Below are 16,252 nucleotides of genomic sequence, written 5' to 3'. Positions count from 1 at the left end.
TTTGATTAAATATTGAACCATGATGGACTCTGGTCAGGTCCGCTCTCTGGAATCCCAGCAAGTGGCAATAAGTCACATGTCACAGGGGCTTTTATAGGACAAAACCATACATTCACCACCTTGTGGCTTTGTTATTTTTCAAGAACCACAATTCACAGCATTCTGGGAAGTTACCTGGTCCTTGGGCAGGTTGAGCTTACAGGTTGAATTTGGCTCTTATTATGTCTAAGTAAAAAAAAATATTTCTTACTTCACTAATCTACACAAATTTTTATGTGATAATTTATAAAATCATGAACACATACTCATTATGAATAATGTGTCACTTTCATACTGTGAGTATACATCCATAAGCTTTCTTTACACAAATCATACATTATAAAGTATAAGCTGTGAATGTCTAAACTTGCACTGAAGAGTTAAATTTCAAAAAGAGCTGCCCCCGCCCCTTCCCTCACTCCGTAAGGATGGGTCATCCCCCTGCTGAGTGAGATGAGTCACCCTACCCACATTGCTGAGATACTAGGTTGCACGTATGCTTTGCTGATGTAACTCCATGCCAAAAGTAACTGTGCACCATTTGAATCAGCCAATCATGTGTAACCTCGAGAAATCCCCTGGCTTTCCCTATATACACCCCTGCCTTTAGAGGCTCGAGGTCGGCTCCTCTATCTCCTGCGTGAGATGCGTGTCGGCCTGAGACCTCCGTGTCGGCCCGAGATCTCGTTAATAAAACTACCTCTTGCTGTTACATCAAGATCGGCTATTCGAATTTCCTGGGGCACGCCGCCATCCCTGGAGCGAGAGTCTCCCCGTTTTGGGGTTCTTTCAGCACCTAATAAATATTACTTCTTTTTCTGCCACTATTGCTAAGAGATAGGTTAAGGTCTTGATAAATTTTTTAAAAATCTTCTGAAAATCCTTTTTCTGTTTTACTGTTTGCTTTTTTAATTTTATGGAACAAATGTTCTAGGGTATGGACTCTGAAATTTTAATTAAATGGGTGTGTGATTAGCAACATTAGTGGTCTGGTCTGTACTTCCCAAATTATGGAAACTTGGAATTAAAACCATCAGATGTCATCTAATATAGAATATGTGTAAAAACCTCATCCATAACTTAAAGTACTCCAGCAACTTGAGATGCAACAGTCCTTCAGAGTTTTCTACTTGTGTGTGAACAAATTTTATTTGTTTACCAGACACCATATTTAAAATATTTTATAGATGCTTCTTTCAGCAACATTGATTAGATAAATCTTTCTTCAGGTGGACAGATTAGTCCCATTTAAATCTTTTACTTACTCTGTCCTTGGTTAACTCACAGAGCACACATATAACCTTCTGTTTCTCAGTATCAGGCTGTAGACATAAGTGCTCAGAAAACAGAACAAGGATGATTGAGCTACACCACAAGAACTACTGCAACATTTCCATCTTCTTCTAAAACAAACAATACAACACTGCATTTCCAGACCCTGACACCATGGTAGTTTCACTGTTTCCTGTGGTTTCATTTGGTGAGGCAAATGAAGCTGGACCATTAGAAAAGGGTTTTGTAAAACCTTGGTGGCCCACTGTTATATAAGAGGAGAGTCCATTTCCTCAGTTAAGTATAATCTGAAAAGGAATCCCAAGTGTACAGAGCTTTTTTTCTCAGTATCTCTCACAAACAATGGCCTGTTGTGTGGGATTCACAACAATACGACATAAAATATATGCTGACTTGTATTAACAAACAAGTGCATAATATCAATGTCCATTCTTCAAGCAGTGTTAATTCTCAGAGACCAAGTGATGTGGAGAGTACATGAAAAAATTACATCTTAGTTTTCTTAGGTTTTCCTTAAAGTCCAGATAAAACTCAAGCATTAAATATTATTAACATTTTTATTCTGTATTGGAATAAGCATATACATTTAGTTATGACAGTAGTTCATATAAATATGAACCATCTAAACACAATCGCCAAAGAAGTGTTTTGCTGTTGTGAGATGTCTATGTAATTCAAGCCCACTGTGTTAGGATTAGGCGGCAAAGGTTACCTTGTTGGGTCTGTGCCAAGTTATGTTGCATGGACCACAACCATGCCACAGATCTAACAGGAAAATTTTATTGGGGAAGGGGGAGATGGAGGCTGTTACGTAAAGGTAGGTGAAACAGGGAAACAGAGAAAATGAGAGTCATGACATCTAGAGGGACCTTTTAAGGGATATGCCCCTTGCATAGGCAAAGATGCAGCTCACAAAGACAATGAAAATGTACCACATCTGACAACAGCCAATAATGATGTAAGCTGCTGGTGCTAAGTCATTGAAAAGTAGGCTTTTGGGGTGCCTGATTTACAACATTCCTCCATTTTGTTTGCTAGAAAGGATGAGAAAATAGAAAATAGAAAAAGATGAGGCAGGAATGAGGCTGCTGTGCTCTTTTTTTTTTCTTTTTTTTTTTTTTTTTTTTTTTTTGGTTCTTTTTTTCGGAGCTGGGGACCGAACCCAGGGCCTTGCGCTTCCTAGGCAAGTGCTCTACCACTGAGCTAAATCCCCAACCCCCGGCTGCTGTGCTCTTTACAATGCTTCCTGTTGTCTGAGGTTGATAACATCTTTGGAGATGCAAGTTCTAGGAATACTAGCTAGTTCAGTGACCTTAGTGGCTCTGTGTGCTGATCTGGGGCTCAAAAAGCACAGGCCTGGTCAAAGCAATCTGTGAGGCTGGATCATCTGGGGCTAGTAGTTTGAAGCTGTCTGGGATGGAGATTTGGAGGAAACATCTGGACCTGGCAGGATGCTGGAACATATTAGAGGCAGAAGATAAAGTTAAGGAGTTTACAGGAATTTTTTTCCCTTAGGCCCATGGTCCTGGTAGTTGGGGGAGGGGAATCCCAACACCAGAAAAGGGGGAAGGGATCCTATCCATAAGAATAGACAGATGACAGAAGCAAGCTGTTGATTGACAGAAATACTTATTTGGAGTCCATCTGACCCATGAGAGGTGGATTCAAAAAAAATTCTCTTACCTTTTTTATAAAAAGAGATCAGTTTTAGACATGTTAGCATTACCACTGTTTGTAATATGTACAGAAATCCACACTGTAGAGAAGAGTAGTTACATTTAGGTGTCATGGTAGAATCTTGGGAAATGATTTTGTGGTAAAAGCATGAACTTTCTTTAAGTGGAGCTTAGGATGGACAGAAAACTCCCATGAAGCAAAGAAGGGCAAAAGCTCATTTGTGATCTTGATTTTTGGTATGACTACAAACTGTTAAAGAGGGACTAGTCCCCTCTATCCAGAGGACTGGATGTCTATAGACTAGAAAGACACTTTTAGCACAGGAGAAGCACTTCTAAATCTCTACTTAGAAGACAACCAAATATATACATTAAATCTTGAGCTTGCAACAATGATAATAGTAGTAGTAGTACTTTACCAGAGCTAGGTTAATAGCTTATCAGAACTTCATTGATTAACGTTAAATTTCTGAACTTTTGAAGTCTTAATATAAGTTTCATAGTGAGAAAAACTATGAACCATTTTTCATTCTTTTAAATACCTTAAATCAGTTTCTTATTATGCTTTAAGCTTTCATGTCCTCTGACCTTTATAATTTGCATTTATATATGTTAAAACATCCTCTTAGACCCTAAAAGATTTTCTTAGGTTTCTACAACATAAGCCTTTGTATCCTCAGACCTAAAATAAACTTTTTTATTCTTTTTAATTTTATTTAATTTTTTGTGCATGCCAATAAAATAAACTTTATACATTTTTAATGCAGTTATTCACCACAAGATACATGGTTTGATTACTGAGAGCAATCATTGTAAAATGAGTTCCTTTAAATAAAGGAATAGTAAAGTATTACATTGAAATCTGTTTTGTGAATTTATCTCTTTGCTAAGTCTGGTAACAAGGGTATACTGTATATAGACCCAGTGGTAGCTCTAGGAGAATATGGCCTGTGGCCTGACTTTATACATGAAGAGAACTGAGAATGCATCTGAAGCCTTGTTTGCTCCTGTTAAACAGACAAATACATCTCTAGCCTAGTCATCAACACTATCAAAGATCTAAGAATGATGGATTTCGCCTGAATAAACAGAAAATATAGACCAAGCAGCTCCTAAATCTATTAAAAATGGCAGAGGGCAGGCAGCCAGAAGACAGCCAGAGTCCCACCCACCACCTAGGCTGGGAACCATTTTGATGAATAGGTATGTGGTAGAGAGATGGAAGAGAAAAAGAAGCAGAGCAGTTTGTACACTGCGATGAGACAGAACTGTAGACTTGAAGGTCTTGAGGGACAGTCTGATCTGAGAAGCCTATGCTGCCACCTGCGGTCATTGTGATGTCTGGGCCCATGCTGCCACCGAGGGTCATGCCTGTGTCTATGGTTCTATTTCACCAAATCTCCGTGTTGATGTCCTTGGCGTATGTTACCACTAAAGGTCATGTAGACATTCAGGTCTGCTGCCTAAAGCAATGTTGATGTCTGAGGCCCACTTGACCAGATCTCATCCCTCACCAGCTGTAGCAGTCCACACCCCTCATCCTGGGAAGCACTGAAGATCTGGCCCAAGGCAATATGAGTGTGGGTGAGCTGTCCCCACCCACCCCTCAATGACTGTGGTACTTCACATGAGCACTTCGGGAAAGCTGGCTCTGGTGGGTGATATGGTGTGGGAGAGCTGGCATGATGACTAACTCACCTACCACCCAGACCCAGATCCAGCTGGCCCATCCCACATCTAAACCATTTATGAGCTGCTGAAGTGTATGTAGGAACTCTTCTTGCAGAATCTCCATTACTCAGAACAACAGCAGGAAATCTGAGAGGATTCTTGGTGAGGGTCTAGTATTGATGATTTATCAGATGCCAGAGGCCCCAAACCAGACCAATGACTGCAATGAACATTTGCAAGTAAAGCTGTTTGGGCACACAAAGACACACTGGAGCTTCTACAGAAAGATGGAATTTTTGGGTTTTTATTTTTTGTTTTGTTTTTATTTTTATTTTCTTTTGGGGGGACTGGTTTGGAAGGGTGGAGGGCAGATATGGAAGAACTGGGGAATAGGTAGGATTAAGGATCATGATGCAAAATTCACAAAGAATCAATAAAGTATGTTAATTTTTTTTAAATGGCAGAGACTTGACCAAGTACCTGAACAGTCACCCTAGGTTCTTCCATTGTCATTTGGGCAGATGTCCCAGAGCAGTTATCAGTCTATGGTTGCCAGGCCTAGAAATCTGATAGACTTTACTATAGGGTAGGAACTTGGCGCAACTGATCTACCTTTCTAGGCAAAGTGGGGCAATTAACTCTCCTGTGTCCTGCTTGTCCACAGTTTGAAAAGCATTCAGGCAGCAATCAAAGTGAAGGGCAGTTTTTCACCCAGTGGTCTTGACACATTTAAAGCAAGCTCCACGTGGACATTTTTCTGTGTCCATCTTCTTTGGAGGAGGTTAGGGTGCTGCCAGGAGATGGCATGTCTCTCTATCATGAAAAGCTTTTTTTCTTGACCATTATAAATGTCATTTTCTGCAGATATCTGAAGAGTTTGAAGACCATCTATGCATTAAGTATACCTTATTTATTTACTTGCTTTAGGCTTAAATTTGAAAACTGAATAAGGCTTACTCCTGTAATTAATTATATTAGCATGACTACAAGTATAGTTATGAACACATTAAAGAATTTGTTCATTTATAAGATGACTGACAATATTAACTTGCATTTCTTAATTATCCTTAACAGTTTACAATAATTTTGTGTCTAGGACTTACTTAATAAGACTAGGACTTTTGTATTCCATATCTATCATGTTTAGGCTTAAAAATATCAATTTTGAATTGAAGCTCTTCTAGTATCAAAATAAAACTTTTAATCATAGACACAGTCCATAGAGAGAGTGGCAACTTTGCTGGTCCTTTTATAGTGCACCATTCAAGGCCATTGCATTTTTTTTTGGTATGGCTTAGTTTATCCAAATAGCTGAAGCTTAAAAGACAAAGGAAGGTAGACAATTATTACTATGCACATGAGTAGACCTTAGAAATTTATAAATCTCTATTATCAATCATATGTTGCTACTTTTCTAAATTTTCTAACAGCTTGGTGTTAACCAGTTACCAACGGCATAAGCCATTAGGCATACATCTTAAATTGACTTTTATTAATTTGAATAGCCTTTATAACTTTGACATTTTATCATCATATACAGTATATTCAAAAAAGAATTGAATGGCATATATAGTATGTTATAGCAAATATAATCTTAATTTTCTAGCATTATAGATAAATTTGTAGCAATACAAAATATTTGAGCCTTGTTGCTTCCTTAGTATAAAGGAGATACAATGAGAAATTGAGAGTGCATTAGGACTAAGAAGATTTATAATTGTTGCTTTAAGCCATGTGGTCATCTTAAGATGATGAGGTCACGTAGCATGTACTCTTTAACCTTAGTAAAGATGGTTGCCAACCATGTGGCTGCTTACATCCTGATGAGATCACCAGCAAAGATGGGAGAGAGCCACATGGTTGCTATTTAAAAACTATTTTCCTACCTATACATATATTAAGATATATAAAAGGCTTATGATTAAAATTATGTATTGATATATATGATTATCTACAGTAACTTATAAATCCTGAGATAAGAGTTGACAGTATACCCTTAAGATACTTTTATTGAGAGTAGAGTGCAAAAAAAATCATAAAGATAAAAGATTTTTAAGACTAGGAAGTAGAACCTCTGACGTAAGAGCCTTTTGGAAGTGTAGACCAAAGCAAGTTTGAACTTAAGACATTTGAGGATCATTTGTTTGTGGTAATAGAAGTTGTTAATGATTTGTGAGAATTTCAAAATCAAGTTTGCCAATTTTTGGCCATTGGTTGTACTAAGACCAAGCTGTTGTAATAAAATCTGAGTCAATAAAGGAACGGAGAGAGAGAGAGTTGCAAAGCTGAACATTGTTCCTATAAAGTTCCAAGAGTCAGTATCAGTGTTTGACTGCCAGGCCTAGAAATCTGATAGACTTTACTGTAGGGTAGGAACTTGAGGCAACCGATCTACCTTTCTAGGCAAAATGGAGCAAAGTGGGTGTGAGCTGAAACTGCAGGGCTATGGCCTAGAGACAGAGAAACCCAGGAGAGAGCAGGAGGGGAGGGAAATGTCCACGTGGGCCAAAAAGATTCAGAATAAACCTTTCTTAAAAGTTTAAAGCCACATTTTGTTACAGATTATATAGATTTTAAAGCATATCCAATGAGCAATTTACAAATCTTGAGATGAGAGTTTACAACAAAAAAAAAATTTTTTTTGGATGTAAGGCCAGAGCCACATGAGAACAAGGTGAGTTAGAGGGAAGTAGTAGCTCCAGAATTTGTAATCAAATTCACAAACAAATGACCTGCACACCTTAAGAGGGTTATTACTGCAGGCTCTGCAGGGGAGAACATGTTTGTGCTGAGCACACCACAGCTGGCCTTCTCCTTTGTTTTTCCCCTGCTCCCACCTTAACACAATGTGGGGGCAGAGAGAATAGACAGAAACAAAGAGCGCTCAGAGTGAAGAAAAAAGAAAAAGGGAATGATAAAAATGGAGAAAAAAAAGAAATAGGGAATGAGGAATTTTTATGTTCCCCTGATCACTTGCTTAACAGCGGCATTAGGATTGATTATCTAAGGAATATGGAGGCCAAATTTGAGGAAGATAAGTTTAGAGGCACTAGGTGCAGTAGTCAGAGATTCTCCAAGGAAAAAATCCCAGAGAGGAACAAGGAGGTGGATGAAGTAGTTCTAGTAGGTGAGCTAGAAAGGGAGGTCCAAAGCCTGAAGTCCAAGGCATCCCAATGATTTAGGGAAGACCAGGTTAAAAAAGAAAAAATAGAAGGCACAAGTTGGACAGTGGATTGTCATTTCACAGTCCGAGGGCCAGGGCTAAAATCCCAAGGAGACATGGATGCCTGGTGCCAGGACTTTCCAACAAAGCCAGGAGGTGAAAACATGAAGCCTCACCCAAGAGTCTGAGGTGGGAAACTCCACCAAAGACAGGGAAGCATTTAGCCTGACGGAGACGGATCAATCACCAATTGATGGATGGAGTGTCGTTGTAGGCAGACTGGAGATAAGAGATAGGTTCCAAGTGTATGTAGCTCAGACCCACAAGAGAGGCACACCCAGGCATCAAGATATCCTACCAAGTCTTCAACACCGATTTTAGGATTAGGCAGCCCCTGGGCCTTAGCTGATCCAAGCCAACTATACTGCATACATCATGCCATGCAACAGATCTGGGGGGGGGGGGGAGAAGGCCACCTTGGAGTTGGGACATGGGAAAAAAGAGATAGAGACAGACACACACACACACAGACAGGGAGACAGACACACAGAGAAAGACACACAGGGAGATAGACACACAGGGAAACTGAGAAAGAGTCATGATGTTAAGAGGGACCTTTAAAGGGTATGCATGTCACATAGGAAAATAATACAACTCATAGCCACAGTGGAAATGTACCACACCTGGCAGTGACAGGTGATGGTGTAAGTTTCCACAGGTGAGATAGAGAGGGAACTTCTGGTGCTGAAATGCTAAAACTCAGGCTGGTGGAGTAACTGATTTACAACACAAAAGGTCTATTTGATTCTGCTCACATCACAGACTTGCCTGAAGTATTTCAGAGATTGGATGTAAAAATCACTTAGAATTTTTAATCATATAAATACAATTCATATTTCTACATGAATGCTTCCTAGTGTTATACCACTAGAAACCAAAGTCTTAGACTTGACTCAAATGTAGATTGAACGAATTTATTCTTACTGCTAGCAAAAGAACAGCAGCCTTAGAGTCAAACATGCTGATCTGTAAAGAGCTAAAAGAAGAGTTTAAAAAAATGAGCATCAAAAGTTTACATTACAATTATCTATGGAATTCATAGGTGAACAAGAAAATTGTTTTATATCCCTCTGTTCTTTCTCTTTTCCACTATATAGTAATAAAAAGACCATTTCAATCTTACAACAATAAGCAAAGATTACAAATGCAGAAAGCAGGAAGAGCATTATCTAATTTTTATGTCATAAGCAGAACTCTAAAAAATCTCTTAGGCATTCCAGAGCAAAGGTCAATGGCCCTTAAACGATGCCTGATTCCTTTTTAAGTTTCCTTAGAGAACCCATGGAAGTTATGTGTAAAGTATTACACAGGGATGAACACTGTGGGGGAAGTGTCACTAATTGACTGAAATAGAGCAGGCAGTAACACAGTGACATCAGGTTAGGGCCAGCTATAACATCCCCACACTAGAAATAATTTAGTGTATCTAAACACAAGGTTAAGTGCATTAAATATGTAACATCAACCAGGCAAATTAAAATAGTTTAACAGTGGGAACAATAAAAAGTCTTTATCATCATTAAAATTAATTTAAACTATTAGTAAATTTATTAAACATATTGGCAAATTTTGCAAGAAGACAGTGACCATCAAATAGAAAGAAAAGTATAGATACATATTTAATAAATTAAAAATATTCATATTGTTAGGTCTCAAACCCAGGACAAAGAGCTGAGGTGACTATTTAACATGTTGAAGTAGATACTGGCTACCAGTTCATCCTATATCCTTCAGGACCCTGGTACAGTGTCCTCCTAACCATATTGCTTAGCTGATCTTTTCTTCTACTCTCCTTGAGGCACCTGATACCCTTCTTGCCCCTCTTCCTTCTCCTCCCCTTCTCCTCACATGGCTCAGGGTCACATCCACTCTGTACTCTCACAGATGTGCTTGACTCTGGCTATGCTCTCCCACATGTCCATAAGAAACTTTCTCCTTCACCAAACCTAGAAGCAGTGATGACCTTTCCTTTTTATTTCTTTTTTTTTTCGTATCAGAACAAACTGTTGTCATGTTTACTAGAGATAAATTGACAATTTCCAATAAAAGTTTTGCAACTTGAGTATATGTATTTATTATCATCTTACCAACTTACTGAACACATGTGTGAATACTTAAGAATAAAGAAAAGTAGAAAAATAAAATACAGGATTGGAAAGTGAAAAAAATTGAAAAAAGAGAAAGAACTTCATGATAGATTGGTAAGTGTAACTAAATAATACACAAATAAGTAAAAGACAATCTTGCAAAAAATAACCACTTGGTTATGTACTGAACCCAAATCAATGCCTCAGTGAGTTGAGCTTTATAAGTTTTTGGATTACCTAAACCTTACAGTTCCTACTTGCCTATAGGACCACATGCTTTTGAAGAATTTCCCACTTTCTCTATTACCTTTCTCACAGTTGTGATCAAATGCCCTGTAAGAAGAAACTTTTGGAATCAAGAGTTTATGATGGCTTAAAGTTTAAGAAGGTACTACCATTACTTGAGGAGACATAATAGCAGGAGCTTGAGGCTGCCGTTCATTTTGTATCAATAGGGAAGAAGCAGAGAGCAGAGAAGTGCAGCCTAGGTTAGAAAACCTCAATTCCTGGTCCAAATGTACAACATAACCCCAAGAAACACAACTTTCCTAATAGTCCAACAACCTTCTGAACAATGCCACCCACTAGGCACCAAACATTCAGACACATGAGACTGTGAGAGATATTTCACATGAAAAGCCTATTAATTGTTAATATGGATATTTGAAATAAATCCCCTTTACAGTGATTTTAGAAAAGACATGGTGTTTGGAGGAAGCTTGAAGCTGACACGGTTTAATGCTAAGAATTTTTGTAATTGAGAATTCACATACACAAACATCTACTAAATATTTGCCTATTTATGTGAAACTTATGTAAACGTTCATAAGTTTATGAATGACAAATTAAATTTAAATAAAAATAAAGGGAAAAAGATTATTTTCATATATACATCTATGAACATAAACTTCAGAAAGCGGATTTTAAAAACTATTTATTTCCCTTACCTTAGTACTTGGATTATAACATTCAGTTAAATCAAGAGAATAATTAAGGAGTCTCCACTGGATGAGTCCCTGAGGATGAGCTCAAAAACTCTGAACTCACAGTGTTTATCTGAGACCAAGCCTAGAGGAACAGCATGTCCCCTGGTGCATGGACAGCATCAGGCACCATGAACCTAATGAGAACTTAAAGCATCCTTTGCTTCATATCACTTGTGTATGAAAGCGCCTTAGTCTTCTCTTTATAAGACAATCTCACAACTTGATTCTGTTTCGGGGATGCAGTGAAATTTGTTCCTACCAACTGAGATCAACGTTGGTGAGAGAAACTTCTCCAAATTCTATAAGATGCACCTGAGATTTCAGCAGCATGGGCAAGCATCCACGCCAGGTATCGGAGGTAAGGCTTCTAATAAGACTTACAATCTCCTTCCTCAAATAATAGTTTGAATAGGCTGGAAAATACATGCAGTAAGTGAAAGCCACATGAATTACAGTCATCTCAGTGTGCATGATCTGGGCTACCACGAATAAGCACTTCTTGGACTGGCTGTAAAGCTCAGAAGAATTTTAAACCAGGGAAATATCATCAAATATTTTTTCAAGTAAGGTAAATGGCGTTTTAGAGGAAGAATTTCAAATACCAAACATCAAAATTCATTTTGAAATTGAAATTTTAAATTTCAAAATATGACTTAGGAAAGAAACAAAACAGGATAGACTTACAATATGATTGGTTCTTTGTGAGTAATCTAAGAAGTCATCGTTATTAGACAGAGCTTGTTGAAAAAGTTCGATAAGTAATAATGACTGAAGAGCGAGTCAGGAAACATGTTGGAGAAGATGATGTTTGGCGTGCCAAGGTTTTTGGATATCATTTGTAATAATGACACCGTCAGAAAATAAAGTGTGAAATTAAGAAAGTCACGGTGATTTGCTTCACAGCTCAGCCCAACACAACATGAAAGCATGACTGGAACTGCAAAAAGTTGAAGGATGAAACTGTCAAAGATGAAAGAATCATCTACAACAGCATAAAAAGAGGTAATAACTAAAGAAACCATTAGTTGTTTGAATGTGGAGATGAAAGAGATGTTTCGGACAGAGGGAGATAGCTAACCATGAATATGAGGATCTGAAACAGGAGCACAGAAACAAGAGAAAGGAGACTACAAGAGAATGCTGAGGATAGAACAGGGCTTTTGTCTAAGATGGATAAGGTCTAATATCTATCTATTTAATACAGAGATGCATACACACACACACACACACACACACACACACACGGGGTGGGGCATAGGAAAGACAGTGATGAATATGAGCAGTTAGTTGACAGAGAGGAAGAGAGGGAGAGGGAGAGAGGGGGAAGGGAGGTGGGAGAGAGGGGAGACAGGGGAGAGAGGGAAGTCAGGAGAGAGGGGAGAGAGAGAGGAATGGAGGGAAGGAGGGAGGGAGAGAGAGAGGAAGGGATAGAAGGAGGGAGAGAGGGAGGGAGGGAGAGAACATCACACTGTAACAAAGCAGTCACAGACACTGAATACAAAGGGTCAAAGGGTAGACACTGTCTTAGAAAGGAAAAAAATTGTAGGAAAAATGTAGAAAAAACTATATTCCCAAGCAGATGGGAACTTCTGAAGTAAAGAACTTCGTACACAACTGCCTGTATATTCTCACTAAAGTGATTGACATCTTTCTTACATTTATTCTGGGTTGTTTCAAATCCTTTATTGAGTGTACCAGTAACTGAGTTTTCTATAGTCGTCAGAGGAGGCTGCAATATACTACTCTGGTCCTAAGGTGCCACGTTTAAAGGATACTATATGGCTTCATTCTCACTGGCTTCATTGAAGTAAAGCAATTTCAGTCACTCAGTTATTCTAATATTGACAAGTCAGGCTCTATTCCAGAAAATTCTTAATGACTTGTTAGTTACCATTAAGGTTTCTAGTTCCAGAAAATTGCTAAGTATTTGTTAGAACTGAATGTCAACTAATGCCAGGGATGACACGTTCTTCTTGCTGTCAGTAGTTTGTTTTCTTCTAGCTTTTCCCTAATAGAGTTAAACTTTGAGTCTCAAGACTGACCATAATGAATGTGAGCTTCAAGACTGGATTCCTCCTCATGGGGTTCTCAGAAGAACGTACTCTTCAGATTTTACATGCAGTGCTCTTTTTGATCACATACCTGTTGGCCGTCATGGGCAATTTGCTCATTGTCACCATCATTACTGTGGACCAACGTCTGCATTCTCCCATGTACTACTTCTTGAAGCACCTCTCTCTTTTGGACCTCTGCTTCATCTCTGTTACTGTTCCTCAGTCCATTGCAAACTCACTCATGGACAATGGTTTCATTTCGCTTGGTCAGTGTATGCTTCAGGTTTTCTTCTTTATAGCTCTGGCCTCATCAGAAGTAGCTATTCTCACAGTGATGTCTTATGACCGGTATGTTGCCATTTGTCGGCCACTGCAGTATGAGACAATTATGGATCCCCATGCCTGCAAGTGTGCTGTGATAGCTGTATGGATGGCTGGAGGACTAGCTGGGCTAATACACACAGGTGTTAATTTCTCAATTCCTCTTTGTGGGAAGAGAATTATTCACCAGTTCTTCTGTGACATTCCCCAAATGCTAAAGCTAGCTTGTTCTTATGAATTCATTAATGAGATTGCAGTGGCTGCATTTACAACATCCACAGCCTTTGTCTGTTTGATCGCCATAGTGTTCTCCTATATTCAGATCTTCTCAACTGTGATGAGAATTCCATCAGCTGATAGTCGGACTAAGGTATTTTCCACCTGTCTACCGCATTTGTTTGTAGTTATGTTCTTCCTCTCAGCTGCAGGCTTTGAATTTCTAAGACCTCCTTCAGATTCCCTGTCAACAATGGACCTCATAGTCTCCATATTCTACACTGTGATACCTCCAACACTCAATCCACTCATCTACAGCTTGAGAAATGAGACCATGAAAGCAGCTCTGAAGAAAGTGTTGTCAAGAGAAGAATTTTCTCGGAGAATGGTATATATAAAAGCTATATTCAATCTCTAAGAAGACAACAAACTAAGAGGCATTGCTACTATGTCCTAGGTTAGAGGGGGGATGAACTGGATTTCTTCTAAGATTCTGTTTCAGTGTTTCTCTTAGTTATGTCCTTCTCAGAGATAGTTCTACCAAATGAAAGATAATTGATCAGTAAGGATATGTATGAGCTCCCTTCTTCCTCCAATCCCAATATTAGTTCAGATCATTTTTTAAGGATGCGTGGGAATTAAGAGAGAAAGGAGAGCTAGTTTTGAAAATGTCCAATATAAATTTAAAGATAATTTTAATAAGTACATTTCAAACTGCCATTAGGTAGACTGATTTTTGTCTGTGTGATACTAGATCCCTTATTGCTGTATATAATTCCCAATAGTCTGTCAAGTTTCCTGCTATTCTTACATAGCTAAAAGGTTTGCTTGCTCATGAAAAGTATAGTAGCTATGTACATAACTTATTCAATCCCTAGTAAAATTCATATGTTTTCTAAATATTATTTTCCTAATCCCAGTGAACCAATTTATAGTTTTACAACATTTTTCCTTTTTACTAATGAGGGAACAAAACTATCTTTTCAAATAAAAATTGGTAAAGTTATGATTCACATTAATGTTTATTTATAATGTGCAATTATCTATATGTCTCACAATGTAAATGCTTTGTTCCCAAGTATAACTTGTGTATGTACATATGAGTATGAAAAGAGGACACATGATTACAACTCAACTAATGAAGTAAGTCCCAAGAATCTTGTTTTCTATCACTGAAAATGCTCAAGTTAAATCTTATCCCATCTAATACAAAAAGAGACTCCAGCAAGATCCTTAGAGCCAGACAGGTAAAGCACAACTGTAATGCATCCTGTGTATTGAACACAAACCTGTGAGTGCATTAACTCAAGTGTTGAGAATGACAATACTCACTTGGGTTACTAACCTGCTTTATCCCCAAAGGTGCATTATATACAAAGTTAAAATACAAATGGCCTCAATAAGGTATGACCTCAGTGTTCAAATGAATCAACGTACATATTCTAATGATATTTGGAATGAACAGTGTTTGGAACAATAGACTTTTTTAGATTGTTCCATTGACTGTATGCAATACTTAATTTAATTTTTTTTTGAATATTTAGCTTTATTTTAAATGATTTAATGATCTTCTGTATCAAGAAATACATTTGTCCACATGTATAAGTAATTCCTTGGCTTTTATGCCCCATCCTCTTCCCTACCTGAGTTCAGTACTGGACTGCATTATACTCAGTAATGTTTTACACACTCTATTTCTCTAATGCAGGAAATCATCTATAAATGATATTACTATTGATAAAATTTAATAATTTAAGTGTTTTCTTTCACACAGAGAGAATTTTAAATGTTCCAGCAAGAAAGAAAACAATAAAATAAAACGTAGAAAAATAACATTGAAGGTTTATCTGTGTGTACCTATGTGATAATTTATAATTAGATTTCATCCTTGTCATCTTTGTACATCATTAGATTGAACTGTTGTTGAAGGGTGAACCAACTGAACTCTAATCAGAAACTCTATTTGTCAGTTCATGGAAGGAAAATATATAATGCTAATTGACTGATTAACTGTCAGAGAATTGCTATATTTGGGCATTAGAAGCCTCTATATTTAACCCTTTTTTCCAGTTTCAACTCACATTTTTAATCTCAGGGTTTTTTTGTTTTTGTTTTTGTTTTGTTTTGTTTTTTTCTTTTTTTCTCACCACAGTCAATAATTCCTCTGGCCACTTAATTGTTCATGTAATTAAATGCTATCTTCTCTGATTGCATCTTCATTAGTATCATGGAATTGTAGGTAGACATTTAATCAGATTGGTGCACTGGATAAGCAATACCGACCAATTTTCTGACTTAAATGCAGTAGAGATTTCTTTTAATTTTTATTTTATCATAAATAAATGTATTTATGTAGAGCCTACACATATGGTGCATTGAATACAATCATTTAAATCAGCAATCTCAATCAAAACACTCACAGAACCAAACTAGGATTCATGTGTATCAGGCAATCTTCTTTTCTGCTTCAGCCTTTTAACTCCAGGGACTACCAAACCACCTTTATCATTACACAGTTTTTTCCCTCTTTGGGTTTGTATCATTCACTCTTTTTATCATTCAAAGTCCTTTGCTCAGTGTGCTATTCTGAGGCTGAACTACATAGTTCACTTCCTTCTATCTGAAAGTGTGTTCCATTACATAGACATATGGCATCTATTTTGCAGTAGTATGATTTGTTATGTTT

At 37.7% G+C, this 16,252-nt stretch overlaps 1 protein-coding gene across 1 annotated transcript; it reads left to right on the top strand.

Moving 5' to 3' along the window:
• The first annotated feature begins 13,021 nt into the window (after window positions 1–13,021).
• Window positions 13,022–13,984, top strand: Or14j1 (olfactory receptor family 14 subfamily J member 1). Its single transcript, NM_001000557.1, has one exon. The coding sequence runs from the start codon at window positions 13,022–13,024 to the stop codon at window positions 13,982–13,984; it is 963 nt and encodes a 320-aa protein (NP_001000557.1).
• The last annotated feature ends 2,268 nt before the right edge of the window (window positions 13,985–16,252 follow it).

Source organism: Rattus norvegicus, chromosome 20 (assembly GCF_036323735.1).
Source record: "Rattus norvegicus strain BN/NHsdMcwi chromosome 20, GRCr8, whole genome shotgun sequence".
Taxonomy (NCBI): domain Eukaryota; kingdom Metazoa; phylum Chordata; class Mammalia; order Rodentia; family Muridae; genus Rattus; species Rattus norvegicus.
The sequence above is the reverse complement of the archived record's forward strand: the minus strand, read 5'-3'. Positions and strand labels throughout refer to the sequence as shown.

What these genes read in the sequence shown, in the direction of transcription:
- Or14j1 (NM_001000557.1), top strand. Translation starts at nt 13,022, where the DNA reads ATGAATGTGAGCTTCAAGACTGGATTCCTCCTCATGGGGTTCTCAGAA.